The sequence below is a fragment of the Neoarius graeffei genome, chromosome 7, assembly GCF_027579695.1.
Source record: "Neoarius graeffei isolate fNeoGra1 chromosome 7, fNeoGra1.pri, whole genome shotgun sequence".
NCBI classification, from domain to species: domain Eukaryota; kingdom Metazoa; phylum Chordata; class Actinopteri; order Siluriformes; family Ariidae; genus Neoarius; species Neoarius graeffei.
Genome location: NC_083575.1, coordinates 17,822,968 through 17,847,219, shown reverse-complemented (window position 1 = coordinate 17,847,219; position 24,252 = coordinate 17,822,968). Strand labels below are relative to the sequence as shown.

At 42.1% G+C, this 24,252-nt stretch overlaps 1 protein-coding gene across 4 annotated transcripts in view; it reads right to left on the bottom strand.

Annotated features, from left to right (window-relative positions):
- The window catches only part of sirt1 (sirtuin 1), a 183,446-nt gene that overhangs the window by 23,949 nt on the left and 135,245 nt on the right, over positions 1-24,252 (bottom strand). Inside the window, exon 8 of one of the 4 annotated variants that reach the window (XM_060925341.1) lies at positions 5,284-5,330. The exons of the other annotated variants lie outside the window; for them this stretch is intronic. Within the exon in view, the coding sequence (XP_060781324.1) occupies positions 5,284-5,330 (47 nt within the window). The remainder of the gene's footprint in view (positions 1-5,283; positions 5,331-24,252) is intronic. 4 annotated transcript variants of the gene reach the window in all.

Sequence of the window (24,252 nt, the reverse complement as noted above, 5' to 3'; positions counted from 1 at the left end):
ACCAAGAATATTGCATTAACCGTTTAGGAGTTATAGCCATTTTTACATAGTACCTCCATTTTCACAAGCTCAAAAGTAACTGGTCAAACGAACATAAATACTCTGATACCACACTATAATGAACTCTTTTACTATGAACTTTCACATATAATGAACTAAGTTCTTGCCCCCCACCTTTTAGTGAGTCTTCCAAAAAAAACAAAAAAATTACATTAAAATCACTGAGCCATGTGCTCCTCTTCCCACCAGAGACAAACAATAAGTAATCAAGTCAGCAATATGTTAATGCCATAAAACAAGACACACAACTAGCCTAACTTAGGTGCCAATCAGTATCAATTATTGAGAACAGTTATCAAAGGATCAATCAAAAGGACAAAATGACTGCTGATGACATCAGCGATTTGCAACACATGAACTGAATGGTGAAGATTTAGAAAACATGGAGAGTCAGTGGGTGGACATTGACGATGATATCATTTCCATAACAGACGAAGAAATCATCACCTCCGTTTGTGATCCTTTAACTCCGTCAATGAGCTGCGATAGGGATTTGTACATTTAAGTCACTGAAGAGAATGCAGTCTAGGATTAAGAGTTTCTTCGGCAAGTAAAACTTATGGGACCCTAGTATCGTACTGTGTTTCCCACAGACAAGGTAGCAATTTGTGGTGCTCCACTGTGCCGATGAGGGAATCATGCGCGGTGATGTCGTGGCGGTCAGTGGAGTCGGTCATTGGGGTGTATGCAAAGTGTTTACAGCGGGCGGTGTTCAAACAGTATTTTTCTTCAGAGTCACCTGCTGGGACTATTTTAAAGCTACAAGAAGCATTTGAGATTATTCAGTTCAATCTGAATTCTTTTAAGTTCTTTAAGAGAAGACAGCTAAAACAATTTTTACCAGAACCCTGCCTGGTTTCATTCCTCTACCCAACTTTACATTACAGGGCAGGCCATTAGTTTGCTGGGCTTGATGTTGGTGGAAAACCTGTCTCTTAAATTTATGAAAATTACTCACCAAAATTGAAGTTAAAGTTTAGTTTTTACCTTAGTTTTTTGCCTTTTTGGTGGCAATCATTCTTTAGTTGACATTCAAGGAATAAATTGCAAAAAACAAGCTGAAGGTTTTTATTTTAAATATTGAACTCAACACTTACCTCAACCAATAGTAACAGGAAATAAATAGTATAATGTAACAAAATAATAAAATATCATAATTAGATGTAAGAAACCACTTAAGGTAACACCAAGGCAACTAACAATAATGAAAAAGCATTACCCTAATTGGTGCAAAGCCTGCATGCCCTATCAGAACATTTAATTCTGCGTGGCTTCCTTGAAAAAAAAAAATCTCAAGTGCCCTATTGTAAGGGAAGTCATTGGGTTCGGGACCATTTATGGAGATTCGTAAGCAGACTGCCAGATGTTCCCCTTGGAGCCTATTCCTGAGGTCTGTTTTAATCTATGGATTAAAAAAAAAGTACATTTTCTTCATCATCAAAGCACTAAAAATTTTCATTACATCAAAAAAATATACAAAGGAATACTGAATTTCTATGCGCTTACCCTATTCATAGCTGAGAAATCCCACTCACAATTCTACTTCGCCAATAAAGCTAATAAAGATGTTTCTTAAAATATTTAGATTTTATGCTTCAGATAGCATCAACTAGGCATCCCCGCGAGTATAACATTTTATTTAGGCAAGTGAGAAATCCTTATTTATTGTGAATGTCAAGCCATTATTAATAACTTGCATGAATGCTGAAGCGGGATAAACGGGATAATGCAATAAGGCCGATTCCTCGCGTCAAGCTGCTACTGTATGCATCAAAATTGGTTTATAACCTGACTCAGGGATGTCCATTTCATGTAAGCCAAGAAGGCTATGATAAAGCTCATCACGAGCACGATGTAGGCTACCTTTTAAAATAAGGGGTCTGAAGGCAAATCGGGAAGGCTGCGTTGTTTTTAATTAGCCTAACAGGCTTACTTGCAGTCCGGGTATATGTGCAACGGCAGGCTTGTGTACACGCCTCTCTCTCTCTGTGTGTGTGTGTGTGTGTGTGTGTGTGTGTGTGTGTGTGCGCGCGCGCGAACGAGAAGAAAGAGCACTATGAATGAACGGAACGATATGCAACGGAATTTTTTTTTTCAAAATCGCGAGTCTGTGTGGCGCTGCGCCACACAATGGTCTATGTATGGGAAATCCTGAACACCTTGTACACGGGGGCAATGAGGAATTGGGAGACAGGTGCGACAGTTCAAGGTGCATTTAAAAAAAAAAATCTTTAACTTCACTTTTCAGTGACATTGTTCTTCACTCACTCTCGCACACATGCACAACGCGTGTTGGGGGAACACAGCTCTCTCGCTCTCATTACTGGTTATCTAAAAGACAATAATCGACAGCCAGTAATTCAAACACCAGTATAAATCATATGCTACCTGCTGGGTCAACCTGACTCCTCACCATTCACAGCCAACGCTCAACCACACCCTCACTGCCACACGTACTTTTACTAACTGAAAGTTGACAATATTTGCATTATTTTTATGACCTTGAACTTTTCTTTACTTCATAAATATGTAAATTAAGTATAAATATAAATTAAATACAGTCGGTCCGGTTTTACATAAGCGTTTGGTGTGACAAGTGGGTCCATGTCAATTTTTTGGTAGAACGAACTATTTGAACGTCCCCCAAGGAGTTTGTAGCACGGCTGCAGCGTATAAGCATCTTTTTTAACACTTTGATGCAAATCCTCTGCAGTCAATGACCGCCTGATGTGTGGAACCCATGGACATTACCAAATGCTGATTTTCCTCCCTTGAGATCCTTTGCCAGGCCTTTACTGCAGATCTCTTCAGTTGCTGCTTGTTCATGAGGGTTTCTGCCTTCAGTTTTGTCTTTGGTACATGAAAATTAAGTATGGTCAACTTCACTCAGGGGTGATAGCGTTCCGGCGCCGCGCCGGATTTCCGGCGTACCGTGGCTAGGGAAAAAAAAAATCTAGTTCGCCCATTGTCCTGTGTCATTCTGAGATGCGCAGATGGACAGTAAAGGGAATTCGCATGATATGGAACTAGTGGGAAAAAAGTGCCGTCACGGCACGAATTAGACCCTCGGAGGGTCTAATTCGTGCCGTGACGGCACTTTTTTCCCCACTAGTTCCATATCATGCGAATTCCCTTTACTGTCTATCTGCGCATCTCAGAATGACACAGGACAATGGGCGAACTAGATATTTATTTTTTTTCCCCAGCCACGGTACGCCGGAAATCTGGCGCGGCGCCGGAACGCTATCACCCCTGTTCACTTCATTTGTTCATATTTCACTTCACATCCATGTTTCAGGTCTGCAACACATTCCAAAAAAAGTTGGGACTGGGGCAATTTAGGGCTTGTAAGGAGTTAAAATAATTAAATAATGATGCGAGTTGAAACAGGTAATGTAAACAGGTGATTGTAATCACTACTTGGTACAAAAGCAATACCCAGGAAAGGCCTAGATTTTCAGAAGCAAACATGGGATCTAAATTTTGTCAACAAATACATGAGAAAATTATTGAAATGTTTAAAAACAATGTTCTTCAAAAAAAAAAAAAAGATAGGAATGTATTTGGATATTTCACCCTCTACAGAGCACAATATTTAACGATTCAAGGAATGTGGAGGGATTTTGGTGCATAAAAGGGCAAGGGCACAAGCCTAAGCTGAACACCTGTGATTTCTGATCCCTCAGATGGCACTGTATCAAGAACAGTCATTCATCTTATAGCTGATTTAACCTCATGGGCTCAGGATTACTTTGGCAAACCTTTGTCAAGCACTACAATACAGAGTTACATCCACAAATGCCAGTTAAAACTTTACTGTGCAAGAAAGAAACCTTATGTTAACTATGTTCAGAAACGCCATCAACTTCTCTGGGCTCTGAAACATCTGGGATGGATCACACAGTGGAAAAAATGCATTGTGGTCATATGATAAGTCTGGCTGTCATCAGCAAGTCAGCATATGTTGCTCCAAAATCTCAATGTACTTTTCTGCATTATTGTTGCCATTACAGAATTGCAAGTTATATTTGCCAAGGGCACTGACCATGATGGACCCCGGTTTTTGGACTTGTTGCTGGTAATAGTCTGGATGGCACCAGTATTTCAGGTCACTTTTAGAAGAAATGGATGCCATGTGCTCTGGACCAAAGATGAAAAGGACCATCCAGACTATTACCAGCAACAAGTCCAAAAACCGGGGTCCATCATGGTCAGTGCCCTTGGCAAATATAACTTGCAATTCTGTAATGGCAACAATAATGCAGAAAAGTACATTGAGATTTTGGAGCAACATATGCTGACTTGCTGATGACAGCCAGACTTATCTAAAGACTTGTCCAAGTCTTCTCCAGGGATACTCATGCATAGTTCAACAAGACAATGCAAAAACACATTCCAAAAGGCATGACTGTGGAAGAAGAGGGTATGGGGGGCTGGACTGGCCTGTTCCAAATAGAGCAAATTTTGAAACAAAATAACAACTAACCCGGACTGTTGTACACATTAAGACCTGTTTGCAGGAAGAATGGGACAAAACACCAGAAACTCTAGTCCCTAAACATCTTTTAAGTGTTGTGAGAAGGAATGGCAACATTATAAAGTGCTTTACCATCCCAAATTTTTTACAAATGTGTTGCAAGAATCAAAAATGAAATGTTGATTTTTTTGGGGGAAAAAATTCATGAGGTTAAACGTTAATGTGTTATTTTGAGAGCAATTACAGGTCAAAGATTATTTACAAATCATGGTTTTCAGTTTTAATTTCAACATGCCTTCCCAACTTTTTTTCCTGATTTGGGGTTGTACAATCATGAAAACATCTCTTGATTGTAGACCTTGATAATGCTAGCCTACTTGCTTCCTGCTTGTGTTCTTGACTTGGCAAGATGTGAAGTTGTTTTTCTTCTCCAAAGAATGAATTCTTTAGATTACGCACAGTTATATTCTGTGGTCTTCCAAGCCTTTTGGTGTAGCTGAGCTTGCCAGTGCATTCCTTCTTTTTAAGAATGTACCAAGTTGACTTGGCCACTATTAAAAGTTTCTGCTCTCTCTAAAGGGTGGGTTCCCCCCAACCTAATGATGGTCTCCTTCATTTGCATTGACACCTCTTTGGAACACATTGAGAGTTCCCATGAACAGCCACCAAATGCAAATTAAACACTTGGAATCAATGCCAGATCTTTTATCTCCTTAATCATGAAATAACAAGGAAACAGGCCACACCTTGCCATGAAACTGTTCATCAGTCAATTGTCCAATTACTTTTGAGCCTGTGAAAATGGAGGGAATATGTTAAAAAAATGGCTGCAATTCCTATTGCATGGTTAATGCTATATTTTCGTTGAAGGCCTTGAATTAATGATGAAATTCTACAATACAATCACATCCTGATTGCTTAATATCAAATCCAATGCGTTTGTGTACAGAGACAAAATTATGAATTGTGTCGATGTCCAAATACTTATGGACCTGACTACATCCATTCACCATCCAATTTAATAGGAACACCTGTATACCTGCTTATTTATACCAATCATGCAGCAGGAGCATAATGCAAAAAAAACAAGCAGATACTTGTCAGGAACTTCATGTAAATGTTCACATTAAACCTCAATGTAAAAAAATAAATTAAAAAAATGTGATCTCTGACTAACTGTGGCATGGCTGTTGATACCAGTCGAGGCGGTTTCATTATTTCATAAACTGTTGATCTCCTGGGAATTTCACACACACAACAGTCTCTAGAGTTTACACAATGTTTTGGGGGGCGGGCACGACCCCACGAATGAAGGGTCTACAGGCTGAAACATCATGAGAGGGATCAGTAGAAAAATGCCCAGACTGGTTTGAGCTGACAAAGTCTACAGAAAATCAAATAAGCATTCCTTACACCTGTGGTGGTTGTAGGTACAACTGTGGTGAGTAGATTATCGCCATTTTAGCATCGGAGTCTGTCTCACCGCAAGAAGGTGTCTTGGAAATAATACCAATAAATGACGAGAGAATAAATTAATGAGTAGATTGATCGATAAGAAATTGTGAATACACAGGTGATACCATATGTATAGTGGGTCAAAACATTTCTTTAGATAAGTAAATGGCTCAGTGACATGTTTCTGTTGCACATGTAAGAAAACAAAGATGGTTATAAATGAGAAAATATGGTAGGGAATTGAAGTTACACATGTGAGAATAGGTTACATATGGCAGATTTAAGTAAAATTAGACAAATGAGTAGATGACTACACAAGAACTTTCAAGTACACATTCAATAAAAAATTCTCAAACTTCTGGTGATAGCACCTTGTTGAAGTCATTCAGTGTGCTTTGGGATTAGAATTGTAGCCTTGTGGCATTTAAAGCAAGGGCAGAGGAGTAAAATATGTTTTTATTGACGGGGTGCTTTACAGAGGTTGCAGGTTGGTGGTACTTTGTCTTCTAGTAAGAAGCCATGGGTGAGTCTGGAATGGCCGATGCAGCATCTGGTGTACACCACTTGGTTGTGCATGGTTTTAAAGGAGAGATGATGATTCTTATTGATGGAGGGATTAATTTCGTGTAATTTGTTGGGGTATTTGTCCCATTCAAATTGCCATTTCTTTGAAATGTAGGAGGCCCAGTTCCCAGAGGCAGTTCCTCTGAGGAAAATTACCACCAGGGTGTTGGTGATGAAGCTGCTTAAATTCTTCCATCTTTGCTTTGCCAAATTCATTCAGACTGAGGAGTTAAATTTTTACATCTCCCAAGTTGAGACAGTTATATATCAGGCACAATCTTTCCAGTGCATATCATTCTGAAAGTCAGAAGCACTGGAAAGTTATCACCAAACACGAGGATGGTAATGTTTGGAGAATGGTACAGACTGGGGAGATACAGTTTTCTGGTGGTTGTTCACATGTAGAAAAGTGACAGGAGTCACTTAGCTTTAGCCCTGCTGATTTAGTTTTTGCACACCCACCTTCACTTTTTCCATATTTTAAATTTTTTTTGGAGAACACCAAGACCGGAAGTTTTTTCCTCCTGTGCAAAGAGAGCAAGCGGAAGCCATCCACATCGGATCTGCTTTAATAAACAGATTTTCAATTAAGGTATGCAAATCCATTCATCATGGCACACCTTCAGCTTGTTCAGTGTGCTAAGTGCAGGATGTTTAGTCAGTCTTCCTCCATGGTTAGTGATGCTTTATGTGTAGATTATTTAGTTCTCTGACGGAGAAGATTGCAGCCTTAGAGGTGTGCATCCAGACTCGAGAGGGGTAGTGAGAATGAGAGCAGTGTAGTTGCTGTAGAGGAAAGTCTGGATGCCCTAGGTGGAGTTAGCAATCCCCCAACTCCAGCATTAGAGCCCTCACAGCGGAGAGAATGGGTGACGACTCTATGGCATAATCATAGAGCCAAAGCTACCGCTGAGGCTCACCCATGGGAGCACCACTCCTCTCCGCTTCACATGTCGAACAGGTTTGCTCTCCTCAGTGATGCATCTGCTGAGAAACTTGAAAGAGCTCTGGTTATAGGGGACTATCATATGGCACATGAAATTAGCTAGGCCTTCAGGGGCACCAGCAGCTTTAGTCAAGTGTATACTGGGAGCCAGGGTGCCGGGCATAGCAGGCAATCTTAGGATCCTAGGCAAGCACAGGTTCTCAAAAAGTAGTTATCCATGTAGGAGCTAACAATATATACCTGTGTCAGTCTAAAGTTGTGAAGAGTAACTTTGCAGAGGTGTTTAAATTAGCAAAAATGATGTGCAATGCTGTAGTATGCTCTGGCGCCATCCCAGAGTGGTATAGCAATGTAGCTTACAGCAAGTTATAGTCGCTGAACTGGTGGTTGTCCAGGTGGTGCTCTGAAAACAATGTAGGCTTTATAGATAATTGGACTAATTATGAGGGCACTGCTGGCCTGTTAGGGTGGGACGGTATCCATCCCACTCGGGAAGGTGCTGCTCTCATTTCTTGCAGCATTGCTCAATCTTAGAACAGGTCGAGTTAACTTATTACAATCCAGAGCCAAGGCCAGGCGAACAGGCTGAATCGACTGTCTGCTAGCTACACAGAGTCATCGCTCAGATTCCACCATATTGAGACTGTGTCTGTTCCCAGAGCTAAACAGAAAAGTTTAACAGAACCATGGATTAAGCCAAATGAATATACTGTATAGCATTAAACAAAGCTAGTCCTCCTGGATACGGTTATATACACCAGCCTCACCTAACTGGTAGAGGAGGCGGCGTTGGGGTTATTTATAATGATCATCTATGCATGTAACAAAAACCTGGTTATAAATTCAATACGTTTGACATTCTTCATACTAACATATGTAGCCTCGAAAAATAAGTCTACCCAGTCAATTCCATTACTTATTATTTACAGGCTCCCAGGGCCATATTCCAAGTTTCTTTCTAAATTTGTGGCCTTCATCTCCGATATGGCCATTTCTTTAGACAAAGATTTGGTTGGAGATTTTAATATTCACTTCAATAACCCAGAAGACCCTCTGAAAAGTGTGTCCAGTCTAGATTCAGTAGATTTAATTTAAATAACTCTGTAGTTAACAAAACAACTATCAGACCAGCAGTTACAAGGTTTTACTCCCCTTAGAGAAATTGAAATAATTTCATTAATTGCCACATCAAAATCTTCAACTTGTGTACTACATTCCCTACCTACACAACTCTTCCAACAGATAATACCAGAAGCAATTGAACCGCCTCTAAAAAAATAATTCTTCCCTTAGAGTTGGCTGTGTACCCAAATCCTTTAAACTAGCAGTTATCAAACCTCTGATTATCCCCTTTGGACGTCATGTGTACAATTGTACACAATAAGTTCCATAGCGTTTTTCCTTGTGTCCGAAGGGGTTAAAAAAACCTGACTTCGACCCGTCAACTGTCCAATCATCGGCAAATATCAAATCTTCCCTTTATCTCCAAGATCCTAGAAAAAGCTGTGGCACAGCAGTTATGCGCATATCTACACAGAAATAACATCCATGAAATGCATCGATCAGGATTTAGACCTCATCACAGCACAGACAGCACTGGTTAAAGTAGTAAATGATCTACTGTTGGCATCTGATCAGGGCCATCTCCTTGCTTGTATTGCTTGACCTTAGTGCAGCCTTTGACACCATCGATCATTCCATTCTCCTGGATAGACTAGAAAATGTGGGAATTAAAGTGCTGATGACACGTTTTTGACATCTTTGGCGATGTTTTATAACATAAAAAGTAATTCCCGATGATCCATATATTAATTCACAAAGGCGCCTTTTTTACAAGTTATGATAAAAAACGCGGCTATTTGGGCAAATTTGACGGGGCTGCAGCACCCAGGAGACGAAAGAGGAGGAGGAGCTATATGACGTCAGCGAAAGAACCTTCCTCCTAACTTACCAGTTTGTTGTTGATGCGACAGGTGTTCAGTTTATCATTATTAGTATTTTTATTAGACATTATTATATATATAGTTATTATGCCTTCACGTTCTGTTGCCGGCTTTTGCTCCAAAACCCACAAGGATGGGGCAAGTTTATTCAAGTTTCCCAGAGATCCCGAGCTGCATGCGAAGTGGGTGAAGCAAGTCAGGCGCACTCGTGACAAGTGGGAGCCCTCACCAACATCCGTCCTGTGCTCTGAACACTTCGATTTGGATCGTTTTGACACCCTTCTCAGCTTAAAAGAATATCTTGGGTGTTCAGTTCAGCACAAACATGTGTTACTACCATCAGCAGTGCCTACACAGTGTTGCCAGGTTGGGAGGTTTCCCGCCCAGTTGGGCGGTTTCAAGTGCATTTTGGTGGGTTTTGAACATATTTTGGGCTGGAAAACATCAGCAGTATCTGTTGCCAGATACTGCTGACGTTTTCCAGCCCAAAATATGTTCAAAACCCACCAAAATGCACTTGAAACCACCCAACTGGGCGGGAAACCTCCCAATCTGGCAACACTGCCAGTATTCCGGAGGGAGTCTACTAGTAGCTATGCCGGATCCAAAGACAGTCCTCCTGTCAGAACATGTGTTGTGAAACGACATAAGATAAAGGTACGTGGAGCTATAGATAATCATAAATGTAATCATAAAGTTGGCGTGATATCAGTCATGTATTTGCTTGTGAAAGCTTGCAGCTTTCATGTAACTGCTGCCTAGCAACGAGAGGCAAAGGGTAAAGAGGGTAGGCTATCATATATTCTATTCAGAAGAGATCAACACAATTCTAGACTCCCAGAAGAGGAAGAGCTAGCACTAGAGAGTTCACCGGCGTTTTCATGCGCCATTTCCATTGAGTAGAACCAGAGTAGAACAGCCAGTGAACTGCAGCGTGTTCTTCCGCTGACGTCTCAGCATGGCCGCGAGCCTCGGACCCAGTTTTCTTGCACTGTGCAATTAAAAGTTGGATATTCGCGTAACAACAGCTTCTTTTCACGTAATTATAACAGAAATCTAACATGTTTGCCATGTTGTATAGTTTATTTAAGAAATTGCATAGAGTCATGTTCGTGTCATCAGCCCTTTAAGGGAAAGGCCCTCTCCTGGGTCAGGTCTTATTTCACTGATCGCTATCAGGTTCTTGATGTAAATGGTGATTTTTCAAGACATACCGAGATAAAATTTGGTGTTCCACAAGGTTCTGTCTTGGGCTTTTTTCTTATATAAAATATAAAAACACCTCTGAGTGATATTTTTTGCAAGCATGGTATATTAGTTTCCACTGTCATGCTGATGACACACAGTTGCACATTTCTGCAAAGCCAGATGAGAGACACCAGCTTAATAAAATTGAAGGTGTAAAGGACATTAGACACTGGACACTTATTGGCTTCCTTCTGCTTAACTCTGACAAAACAGAAGTATTTGCACTAGGACCACATGCAGCTAGAAGTAGGTTTTCTGATTACACAGTAACTCTGAATGGCCTTTCTGTTTCTTTACGCGCAGCAGTAAAAGACCTCGATGTGATCATTGACTCCAGTCTTTCGTTTGAAACTCATATCGATAACATTACCCAGATAGCTTTCTTTTATCTCAGAAATATTGCAAAGATATGCCACTACATGATGCAGAGAAACTAGTTCATACATTTGTTACCTCTAAATTGGATTATTGTAATGCCTTGCTGTCTGGATATTCCAATAAGTGCATAAACAAGCTCCAGTTAGCTCAAAATACAGCAGCAACAGTCCTTACTAGAAGATATGACCACATCACCCCTATCTTATCCACATTGCATTGGCTCCCAATTAAACTTCGTATTGATAAAATACAACTACTGACCTTTAAAAGTACTGAATGGTCTTGCACCACAGTACCTGAGTGAACTTCCTGGACCTTAGATCAAAAGGTGCAGGCTATCTGCTGGTACCTCATATAGTGAAGGCTACATCAGGGGGCAGAGCCTTTTCTTACAAAGTCCCACAGTTATGGAACAGCCTTCAAAGTAGTGTTTGGGACTCAGAGACTGTCTCAGTGTTTAAGTCTAGGCTGAAAACATCTGTTTAGTCAAGCCTTTTGTTAATAGCTTTTAATTAGGTAAAGGAGTAGATCGGGAGGGTCCTCAGGCAAAGTTTTCTGGCAAAACGGGATGTATGGATGCCATCACCCCCCACTCTCACTCGGGTTTGTTGACCAGGTAGTGGCTGGCTGCTTTATGTCCCAGGGCTCCCTCATGTCCGTGTTACCTTCTGGCTCTCCCCTTTTAGTAATGCTGTCAGTCTTGTTGTCTTACACTCTGTGCAAAATGTATACTGTTCTTACTCATTACATTGGGCATAACCAACAATCTGTGCCCCCCCCATCTTCCCTTTGTCTGTCCCTCTGTGTTGAGTTACATGTCTATCCTGAGACACCAGTAGTGCTGACCTCTTCTGCTCTCCAGGCTTGCCTGAGCCATCCTGATGCCCTACGTCTGGCTGGAGTCTCATCTCATTGCTCCTGTGGAGGATGGCCCCATATGGACAGTCAAAAGTCGCACTTGGAAGATGGCTCTGGACACTTACAGTAATGCATTTATGGCTGAGGACCATAATTGACTGCACAATTAACTTTAAGACTGCGGTTATTATGAACATTTTTTGCACTCAAGTTTCCCATCCATGAACAGTTTATAACTTCAACAAAACAGACTTAATGTTAAAACTACAATGATTTTCCTGGTTACACAGTCATACTTTGTAACTAGATAGAACACTGTTATAGAAGCGAGCTATTTATAAAAATCACGCTGTTATCACCCAAATGAGGATCGGTTCCCTTTTGAGTCTGGTTCCTCTCGAGGTTTCTTCATGTCATCTGAGGAAGTTTCTCCTTGCCACTGTGGTCACAGGCTTGCTCGTTGAGGATAAATTAGGAATAAAATTAGCTCATGTCTTTAACTTTCTGTAAAACTGCTTTGCAACAATGTCTATTGTTAAATGCACCATACAAATAAACGACTTGATACACCACATTGTCCTTCGGCCATATTAAAAAGGCTGAGGAATTCCTCTGTGATAAACATTAGTTTATGGATCAGATTTTCATTTCTCAATTACACAGAGCTTGTGAAATGACCAGGCAAAAACTTGGGAGAGCCCAAACTAAGATGAAGTATTGGTACGACCATAAAACTAAAGACCATCATTCACAAATCGGTGACAAAGTTCTTGTGTTAGTGCCATATGCAATGGACAAATATTCTGATCATGATTATGTAATTGCTACTCCAAACAGAAGTCAGCAGAAACATGTATGCCATGCAAAATCTTGAAACCCCATTTTGACTGACTTTTCCCCTTGTTCACTCCAGCTTATCTTTGGCTGTGCCAAAATTCAGTCCTTTGGAATCGGGTGATGGTGTGGTCATGCTGCTGTCTTCTCTGGTAGAAGAGATGGACAATGCTGGGAACAGCCCTTTTTGTGCTCTTAAGAAGGGCATCTTAAGAACCCTGAAATGCTCTCCATTTTGCCTGATCACCCATGACCCGGAAAAATCTAATATTTTGGAACTCGTCCAACAATTTCCAGAAATTTTCTGCAACATCCCAAAACAAACTCATGCCCTTGAACATGTCGGAACAACAACTCTGATCAAACACCTGTACCGTGATGATCCACTGACGCATGTCATTTTGAAGAAAAAGTTGAGTATATGCTTTCCAATAACATTGCTGAACCTAGCATAAGCACTTGGAGCTCCCCATGTATTTTACTCTGTAAACCTGAAGACACATTGTTTTTGCATTGACTATAGGTGTGTCAATGCAGTTACTAAGCCTGACTCTTATCCATTACTAAGAATAGAGGACCACATAGACGGAGTAGGATCTGTGGTGTTTGCAAGCAAGTTAAACTTGCTTAAGGGCTATTGGAAGGGCCCCCTTAAGAGTTGAGCAGAAGCAGAAGACATCATTTCTAACTCTGAACTTCGAGTCATGGCTTTTGGCATGCAAAATGTCCTAGTGACTTTTCAGCAACTGATTAACATTGTGTTGTCTGGCATGACTTGGTTGTAAGGCATGCTTAGAGGTGTTAAAAAAAAAATTTATACACATACACACACACACACACACACACATACATATATATATATATATATATATATATATACACACACACACACACACACACACATATATACACACACACAGTGCTCAGCGTAAATGAATACACCTCCTTTGAAAATTAACATTTTAAACAATAGCTCAATGACCACAAACAATTTCCAAAATGTTGAAAAGAAAGTTTAATATAACAGCTGTTTAACTTATAACGTGAAAGTAAGGTTAATAATATAAACTTGGATTACACATTTTTTCAGTTTTGCTCAAATTAGGGTGGTGCAAAAATGAGTACACCCCACAACAAAACCGACTACATCTAATACTTTGTATGGCCTCCATGATTTTTAATGGATAGCACCAAGTCTTCTAGGCATGGAATGAACAAGTTGGCGACATTTTGCAACATCAATCTTTTTCCATTCAACAATGACCTCTTTTAGTGACTGGATGCTGGATGGAGAGTAATGCTCAACTTGCCTCTTCAGAATTCCCCAAAGAAAATAATTTCTTTACACCACAAAGGTGAAGGCTACAAGATGATCAGCAAAGCTTTACTTATCAGTCAGAATACTGTCGCAAAAGTGGTACAAAAATTTAAGAAAGATGGAACTGCAACCATCTCACAGAGACGTCCAGGTCGTCCACGGAAGTTAACACCTCGACAGGAGCGTCTTCTGATGAGAAGGGTTGAAGAAAATCGGCATGCAAGTTCACTGCAGTTATCTCAAGTAGTAGAAAGCCAAACTGTGGTGATCATTTCCCGTGACACAATACGGCATACACTGCAGAGGAATGGCACCCCAAAAGCCCAGGCACAAAAAAGCCCGCCTAGAGTTTGCCAGGGCCCATGCTGACAAAGATGAAGACTACTGGGACTCTATACTCTGGAGTGATGAGACCAAGATAAATGCTTTTGGAACTGATGGCTTCAAAACCATATGGCATTGCAAACGTGAGGAATACAAAGAAAAATGCATGGTGCCTACAGTGAAACGTGGTGGTGGCAGTGTCCTTATGTGGGGCTGCATAAGTGTTGCTGGTGTCAGGGAGCTGCATTTCATTGATTGCATCATGAATTCACAGACGTATTGCTCTATACTGAAAGAAGATGCTACCATCACTCCATGCCCTTGGTCGTCATGCACTTTTCCAACATGACAGTGATCCTAAACACACATCTCAGGCCACTGTTGGATTTCTGAAGAAGAACAGGGTGAAAGTGATTCACTGGCCAAGTATGTCTCCTGATCTGAACCCAATCGAACACCTATGGGGAATTCTGAAGAGACAAGTTGAGCATCACTCTTCATCCAGCACCCAGTCACTAAAAGAGGTCATTGTTGAAGAATGGAAAAAGATTGATGTTGCAAAATGTCACCAACTTGTTCATTCCATGCCTAGAAGACTTGGTGCTATCATTAAAAATCATGGAGGCCATTGTAGGTACCATGCGCCATCTTGTGTCTAAGAACTACAACTCCCAGCCAACTTCCGCGTTGACCTACGTCACGCCTGGGCAGGATCACGTACATCACATTCTTCAGGATTCCATAAGATACTTGGAAAACTCCATTTTCGTCATCTCTGGTGTCTGAACTCAGCGAAGAACAGACCATAAAGAGACGCTCACCATCGGACAGTCCGAAACCACGTTTCAGTGCGTTTTCCTCCTTCTGTCTACTCTTGATCACGGTAGACTCCGGAAACACGCGCGCTTTAACTCAAGCGAGTTATAAACCGGTTTTCAATTATTCTTTTAAGTACGTACGAAAACTGCAAGCAAAAGGCAGTTTTTGTTTTTCACCTGTTCGGGAAGCGGCTGGACCCTCCTGGACCCGTGCACGGTACTTTGAACAGAGCTCTCCCTTTTCACGAGCTACGAAGCCTCTTCAGAGAACCTCTTCCTACCACAGAAGACCTGCCTCTCCAGAAAGACTGTGCTTTCTACAAAAAGGCGAGATTTTGAAGTAACACTGGCATTTGGGGCAATAAGACTAGTTTTAGAAATTAGTTATTCACTTAGTGTGAAGTTATATGCAGGAAATGAAGTGTGCACACTGAATATTAATTTTTATCATTTGTTATTGTTGATTTAAATTGGTTAATCAATAAGTTTTTGCATGTTCTCTCTCTCCTTCCTAACATCCTAATTTCATTACTCACACATATCTTGACCTCATTAATATTTCAGTAAATTGAGTAATACTATAGAGCTAGGGGGTGAGTGGTCTGGAAGAGCCTTCCGTTGTTTAGCTAGCAAGCTAGATCTAATTCTCTTTGTTCTCCATACTAGGCCTTAAACGTGGCAAACTCCTCACCCCTCCTTTGTTCTTTACCAAGAGGTCCTTATCTCAACTTTAGATAAAATCTTAAGTCCTGATTCAATTCAACCTTTATAGCAAATTCTCCTGTGCTTACATTTAAAGCCATATATATATATATATATATATATATATATATATATATATATATATATATACACACACACACACACACACACACACACATATACACACACCACGGATGACCGTTTGAATGTATTTTAATTGTTAACTTTAATTATCACACACACTAGGCCTGGAAAAGCACATGCTAGCCTAGCATCCCTTTGTCCAGCTAGCCTACAAAGCTAAATCTGCTTACACACATTCTGTCCATAGAAGATTTCATTCTGCTGCCATTCAGTTATTCAAATTTCTTTTTTCTTCCTTTTACTTTTAATCTTTGTTATAATAAACTCCATTATTATTGGAATTTTGTGTGGTGTCTGTCTGCTGTTTCGATACTTTTGAAGTCACCCAGATCGCAAAAGAACTATTACGGTGTATATGAAAATTGGATGCAGCTTGGTAAGTGATCAAAATTTTGAGTTATATCAAATACTAAATGATTCACTAAATGATTCACTTCAAACGATTCAATGAGACTGATTCCATGGTATGATTCAATTCAGATGAGTCAAATTAAACGATTCAATGGGATTTAATCAATTTAATTATTAAAAGATTGATCACTTAACACCAACCTACATACACAAGCATAATTACACCTACATAAATTGGTGCCCCGTGTGAGGCGATTGGTTTGTAGACTTCTTGAGTATTGTTGCAACAGATAAACTATCAGTTGATTCAGCAACTGCTAAGGTATATCCCCAGGTGTGTTAAAACGGTTAACAGGAGTGTGATAACCATATCACAAATTCTAACAACCTAGGATAAGAGAACATCTCCAAACAAAACAAACCTTGTTAATTAATTAATTACATAGTTAATATTAATTAATAATAATTGATTCATTGATTGATTAATTACCCAATACCCAATCTACGTAAAATGGCATCCCCTCGTGCCTCCGAGACTGAAGACAACGGCCAAAACGTGCCTCTTTTTGAGGTCATCGCAGACCTCATTCACTGCTCTGACTCCGAAAGGGCAACCATTAGGGGCATGAGTAGGCATGATTGCCAAGCTAACAATCAACTCAATAACACAAATGAGAGATCCAAAGAGAACAACAATTAGTGTCCAAGATGCACTAGGTAAACTATTCCTGTTACACTTCCATGATACTGATCAAGAGATCAGATCCCTCCGCGGAGAAGTTGATAGACTGACCTCCAGCAACGCCGAGCTGACAGCTGAGGTCAATGATCTACATAGGGAACGTAGCCTCTTGAAGGACTCCCTTGATGAGTGCGCCGAAAGGCTAGAGAAAGCCGAGAAAGGCGCCGGAAGGGCTGCCAAGGAGCAGAACCCCAAAGAAGGGCGCGAGGGGCGTGAGAGACCCCCAATCACGCGTCAAAGCTTAGAGCGGGAAGAGGCGTCCGAACCGGACACCGAGGATTACCTGGTCGAGCACCAGGCATCCCGCCAACCTCCATCAACTCGCTACACGACTCCGTCGTTGTCTAGCCAGGGTGGAGTCGCCCTGCGCTCATCCCGAGCCCAGGTCTGTAGCACACCCAGGTCAGTGCACTACAGCTTCCCTGATCCACCTTCAGGTGAATCAGACTACGACTCTCGTGCGGAACGGGAGCAATTCCAGAGTAGCTCAGATAGTGAGCACTCAGGAGAGCGAAGGGGGGTTGCGTAAGGATGTGCACCAAGCCCTCCGCATACAGCAAATTGACCTACTTGCCAAAGATATGAAGCGATTCGATCCCGATAAAAAAAGAACCAACGTAAATGATTATTTACGAGAAATTGACCGATGCCTGATGGACCTACCGAGAGCCACAATGCGAGAGAAGCTTAAACTGGTCTGGAAGACCTCCAGTAGCAGTGTCCATGCCTTTTTAGAGACACTACCACCAAACGTTCACGATAGTTATTCGAAACTTCGCAATTACATGAGGGAAGAATATGCGCCGTACACAGATTAAACTTCCGCGACGTTGTGTGCAATACAAATCAGGCAGAAACGGTCTGAGGCACCTCGTGAGTATTATAGACTGCTACGTAGCGCCTACTTCCAGGGTAGCAATGCACCAGGTTTAGAAGAAGATAGGGGCTTCAAATCCCTCTTCTGACACAACCTCCACCCAAGCGTGCGGACCCATGTCACAATGACATGTCGACAAGGTTTCTACTCGATGAGGGACACTAGGCAACTAGCCCAAATGACCTGGGAGACCATCGGCAAACCCACAGACAGGAACGATGATGACCCCAGAGTCCTTAGTTTTCAGGGTGAGGATAAGCCCCCGCTAACCTTAGAAGGAAGCGAAGCTCCAAAAGGGGGACCCACCTGGAGAAACTACGGTCCAAACCGCCCCTTGCGGAGCCATCACCAAGGTGAGTGGGAGAATCGGCAAGGTAAGGCCAGGAGAGACCGATGGAAAGGCCACAATGACCATGGCAACCGCTCATCAGATGAGAATGGTCATAAGGAACAAGGCGGTAAGCGGCAAGATCGTAATCCCCGCTCTGGCCAGAAATGGCAGGAGCGTTCCGACCACAGCTCTAAACGTAGGGGCAAAGGTAGCAGACACAGTGACTCAGACCAACCCGATGAGTCCCACTCAGAGCTGGACTCTTTGAAGGCCTGCTTGGCTGAATTTAGAAGACTGTTACAGGAACAGTCAAATTCCTCAACAGACAAAACAAAAGAGCCCAAGAAAAATGACAAAAGCTGTCCGTTAGCATGACTAGGCCAGGAGCCACGGGTATATCTCGTGAAAGGGGGAGGAGATCCCTCTGAAACAGCAGGCGAGGGTCAGGATGTAGGGCCCCCCCCGGTGGCAAAGGCAAACACACAAAATGCGCCTCTCATGTGCGCTAAAGTCTTCACCGCCATCTCTCAAGACACGGCTCTCACAAGGCGACCCAATCCCAGCCAAGCCCTGCAACCTAAACTTAGTCAGCTTCACACAAAACAAAGCCCCACCGTCGTTGGATCCTACAAAACGTGCACAAACTCGTTGCGACGAGATTAGTGTGAACACCGATCAAACAAGTGCCACGCGAGATCAAATTTCCGATGAACTTTAGTTCATGTCTTTGCACACCGAGTCCGGTGTCGAAACACCCGACATCACGACTCCCCCTAGTGGCCACAATTCTTTGAAAAACCTTCCTCTATCCATTGACTCAGACAAGGGCACCCATTTCACTGCTGGTGTAATGGCTGCGCTGTGGAACATGTTGGGCGTTGAGGTGAAATTCCATATCACGTACCACCCTCAATCCTCTGGTCAGGTTGAACGAGCCAATCAAACCATTGTGAGCATGCTGCGAAAGTATGTCACTCACTATGGTAAAGATTGGGATGTGAAACTTCCCTTGGTGCTAATGGCCATCCGGTCCACCCCTCATCGCACCACTGGAGTCACACCTTTTGAGATGATGACTGGGCGAGAAATGGTTCTCCCACTGCATCTCCTATACAGACCAGAGGACATGAGTGTCGCCACTGCATACACCGCACATCAATGTGTCTGTGACCTACAACGCCACCTACAATCCACCTTTGCATGGGCCCAAAAGAATCTCGAAACGAGCGTGAAGGGACAAAAGGCCTACTACGATCGGAAAGTCTCCCATCACGAATACCAAATAGGCGACAAAGTCCTCTACTTCAACTTTACCAAGCCGGTAGGAGTCTCAAAGAAGTTCCTACCACACTGGTCAGGACCTTTTGAGATCGTGGGAAAACTGTCCCCCGTCGCGTACCGCATTAGGACATCCAGGCCTAATCAGACGCCCTCCTACCGATGGGTTCATAGCAATCAAATCAAACCTTCTGAACAGTCCTCACTCCAAAAGGGAGTGGACGATAGCTAGGCCCATCCTGTCCACTCAGCCTGTATGCCTCACTCACCCTTAAGCGTATACCAACATCTCCCGATCACAATTTACAACCCAATAAAATAAAAAACCCTTCTGTATGTTACAGAATGGACTCCCTCGGAATCCTGTGCATCCTCCTCACCCTACAACTGAGTCAGTCAAGTGAGGTGGTGGAGCCTGGCCCCCCAGCTGGCATCATCCTGCAGGAGGCTCCTGGGCTCCTTCTTACAAACTGTCACATCCACACTCAACGAGTATACGCCCGGGCTAGACCCATGGGCCGTATACCGCAAACACCAAGTCACTGCTACCTTCGATCGATGATAACGGACCAAATGGCGAGATATCTAATGTAGTTGGACACGCTAGACGCACCACTACCCATATGCTAGAACAGTTACAAAAATTCATAGTCACCGAGGAAGAGCAGAGCGGTAAAGCACGTCAGAAAAGGTTCCTTGGGGGTTTAATTATCGGTGCATCTGCCATTGGGTCCTTGTTCTCTATTGGTCTCTCTGCAGCCAACTCAGTCAGTTTGAGTACGCTGAAAAGAGAAGTTAGCATTCTGCAAAAGGAAATGCCAGAGATCCGAGAGAAACTGCTTGTCCAACAAGAAGAGCTGCAGGGCTTAGGCAAATCCCTGAAGGGAACTATACTAACCGTTAACATGCATACTGATCTAATCTATAGCACTATGCAGACCGTAGACAAATTGGCCGAAATAATCAAGAACGAGATCAAATATGTCAGAGTAGCAAGGGATTTAATGCAAGACCTGCTTAGAGAAGTTGGTGATTGGATCAGTTCCCTGAGTAGTGGCAAGGTCCCATCGTATCTCACACCCCTTAACTTGGTGGAGAATATACTAAAATCCACCACTACTACTTACGTGCATTCCTCGCAAATACACCTGGCCTATAGTCTTGGCAGTGCTATCCCCATTTTTGTGAGTCCACAAGATTTAGAGATAGGTTTCATACTAAATCTACCCATCATTGAGAAGAACATATATAGATCACTGTCTCATCTCATTCAAAATATGTCCGAGTAATAATATATGCACCTCACCACGCTACTGTATTAAACGTACTTTCATGTCAACTACTGCACAGAGCTTTATAAATGATCTCCCAGAGCTGTCAACTTTGATTGGGTCACTGTCAGCCCCTGCAGAACTTGATCAGGCAACTGAATGCTTAGAGTCAACATTCCGCCATACTTTAGATAATGTAGCTCCTCTAAAAAGGAAAATGGTCAGAGGCAAAAAATTAGCACCCTGGTATAATGATGACACTCGCACATTAAAACAGACCACTCGAAAATTGGAACGTAAATGGCGTCAAACAAAATTGGTAGTGCTCAAATTAGCTTGGAAGGAGAGATTCCTGAAGTATAGAAAAGCTCTTAGTGCTGCGAGATCAACATATTTCTCCTCCCTAATAGAAGATAACAAAAATAATCCTAGATTCCTATTTAATACTGTAGCAAAATTAACCAGGAATAAGTCCACTATCAACACATGCACACCTGCAGTATGTAGTAGCAACGACTTCATGAATTTTTTTAATGACAAAATTGAGAATATCCGACAAAAAATTCAAACTACTAATTTAAGGTTAGACAATGAAAGTGACCTTGTAGTTAATATAACTGTATCAGATCATCAGTTAGAATGTTTTACTCCCCTAAAAGAAACTGAATTACTTTCATTAATCTCTACATCAAAAGCCTCAACTTGCGTACTAGATCCCTTACCGACACATCTATTCAAACAGATAATGCCTGGAGTAATTGAACCGCTTCTAAATATAATAAATTCTTCTCTTATGATTGGCTATGTACCCAAATCCTTTAAACTAGCAGTTATCAAACCCCTGATTAAAAAACCTGACCTTGATCCCTGTCAGCTGTCCAATTATCGGCCAATATCAAACCTCCCCTTTATCTCCAAGATCCTTGAAAAAGCTGTGGCACAGCAGTTATGCTCATATTTACATAGGAATAACATCCATGAAATGTATCAGTCAGGATTTAGACCTCATCATAGCACAGAGACAGCACTGGTTAAAGTAGTAAACGACCTACTGTTGGCGTCTGATCAGGGCTGTGTCTCGCTACTTGTGTTGCTTGACCTTAGTGCAGCATTTGATACCATTGATCATTCCATTCTTCTGGATAGACTAGAAAATGTTGTGGGAGTTAAGGGAATGGCCCTCTCCTGGCTCAGGTCTTATCTAACTGATCGTTATCAGTATGTTGATATAAACGGTGATATTTCTAGACGTACCGAGGTAAAGTTTGGTGTTCCACAAGGTTCTGTCTTGGGTCCACTGCTTTTTTCTCTATACATGTTACCTCTGGGCGATATTATTCGTAAACATTGTATTAGTTTCCACTGTTATGCTGATGACACACAGTTGTATGTCTCTGCAAAACCTGATGAGAGACACCAGCTTAATAGAACTGAGGAATGTGTTAAGGACATTAGACACTGGATGCTTATTAATTTCCTTCTGCTTAACTCTGACAAGACTGAAGTACTTGTACTAGGACCACATACAGCTAGAAGTAAGTTTTCTGATTACACAGTAACTCTGGATGGCCTTTCTGTTTCTTCACGTGCAGCAGTAAAAGACCTCGGAGTGATTATTGACCCCATTCTTTCATTCGAAACTCACACTGATAACATCACCCAGATAGCTTTCTTTCATCTCAGAAATATTGCAAAGATAAGAAATGTAATGTCATTGCATGATGCAGAAAAACTAGTCCATGCTTTTGTTACCTCCAGATTGGATTATTGTAATGTTCCAATAAGTGCATAAACAAGCTCAAGTTAGTTCAAAATGCAGCAGCAAGAGTCCTTACTAGAACTAGAAAATATGACCACATCACGCCTGTCTTATCCACACTGCATTGGCTCCCAATCAAATTTCGTATTGATTATAAAATACTACTATTGACCTTTAAAGCACTAAATGGTCTCGCACCACAGTACCTGAGTGAACTTCTGCTCCTCTATGACCCGCCACGCCTACTTAGATCAAAAGGTGCAGGCTATCTGCTGGTACCTCGTATAGTGAAGGCTACATCAGGGGGCAGAGCCTTTTCTTACAAAGCCCCACTGTTATGGAACAGCCTTCCAAGTAATGTTCGGGAATCAGACACAGTCTCAGCATTTAAGTCTAGGCTGAAAACATATCTGTTTAGTCAAGCCTTTTGTTAATGGTGTTTATGAGGTAAAGGAGTAGATCTGGAGGGTCCTCAGACATAGAGTGTTTTGGTAAACTGGGATGTATGGATGCTGTCAGTCCCCACTCGCTTGCTCACTCGAGTTTGTTGACGGTGTACTGGCTGGCTGCTTTATGTCCCGGGGCTCCCTCATGCCTGTGTTACCTTCTGGCTCTCTCCTTTTAGTTATGCTGTCATAGTTAGTTGCCGGAGTCCCTGCTTGTACTCAGTGCAATATGTATACGGTTCCTACTTATTCAGGTGACATTGGGCATACCTAACCATCTGTGTTTTCTTTCCCTCCCCCCCACCCCAAATCTGTCCCTCTGAGTTACATGGAGTCAACAGGAAATCTTTTGGTGGAGACCTCGACTGGCTATCGTAGCCTGCAGGGAATCGGCCGTCAGACTTTCTGTCGCATGTCCCAGACCCGGTGAAATGTAATTGAATTGTCTTGGCCAGCCCTAAGGGTCCCATCTGCATCTCATCATTGCTGAGGAGTGTGCTCCCATCACCCAATCAAGCATCCAGCCAGAGCAGGTCATGATATTTTTTACCATATTAACATGCCATTGTTGTGTGTTATGCCTGATGTAAAGACTCTTGTCTCTGCGAGCCTACCACACAGATTTAATACTTGTCATTTTTAGGGCATACCTAACAACGTGTTTTCTTTCTCTCTCTATCTCCCCCCCCCCCCAATCTGTCCCTCTGAGTTACATGTTGATCCTGGGATTGAGATGCTGGCCTCTTCTGCCCCTCGGACCTGCTTGATCCATCCTGGTGCCCTGTGTCTGGTCGGCGTTTTATCGCACCGCTCCTGTGAAGGACGGCCCCATGAGGACAGTTGAGGGTTATACCTGTTAAAACTGTTAATATTATAGTCAGGCTGTCTGTTGTTGCCCAAATGAGGATGGGTTCCCTTTTGAGTCTGGTTCCTCTCGAGGTTTCTTCCTCATGTCGTCTGAGGGAGTTTTTCCTTGCCACAGTCACCACAGGCTTGCTCATTGGGGATAGATTAGGGATAAAATTAGCTCATGTTGTTTTAAGTCGTTCAAATTCTGTAAAGCTGCTTTGCGACAATGTTTGTTAAAAGCGTATATATATATACACATACATATATATATATACACAT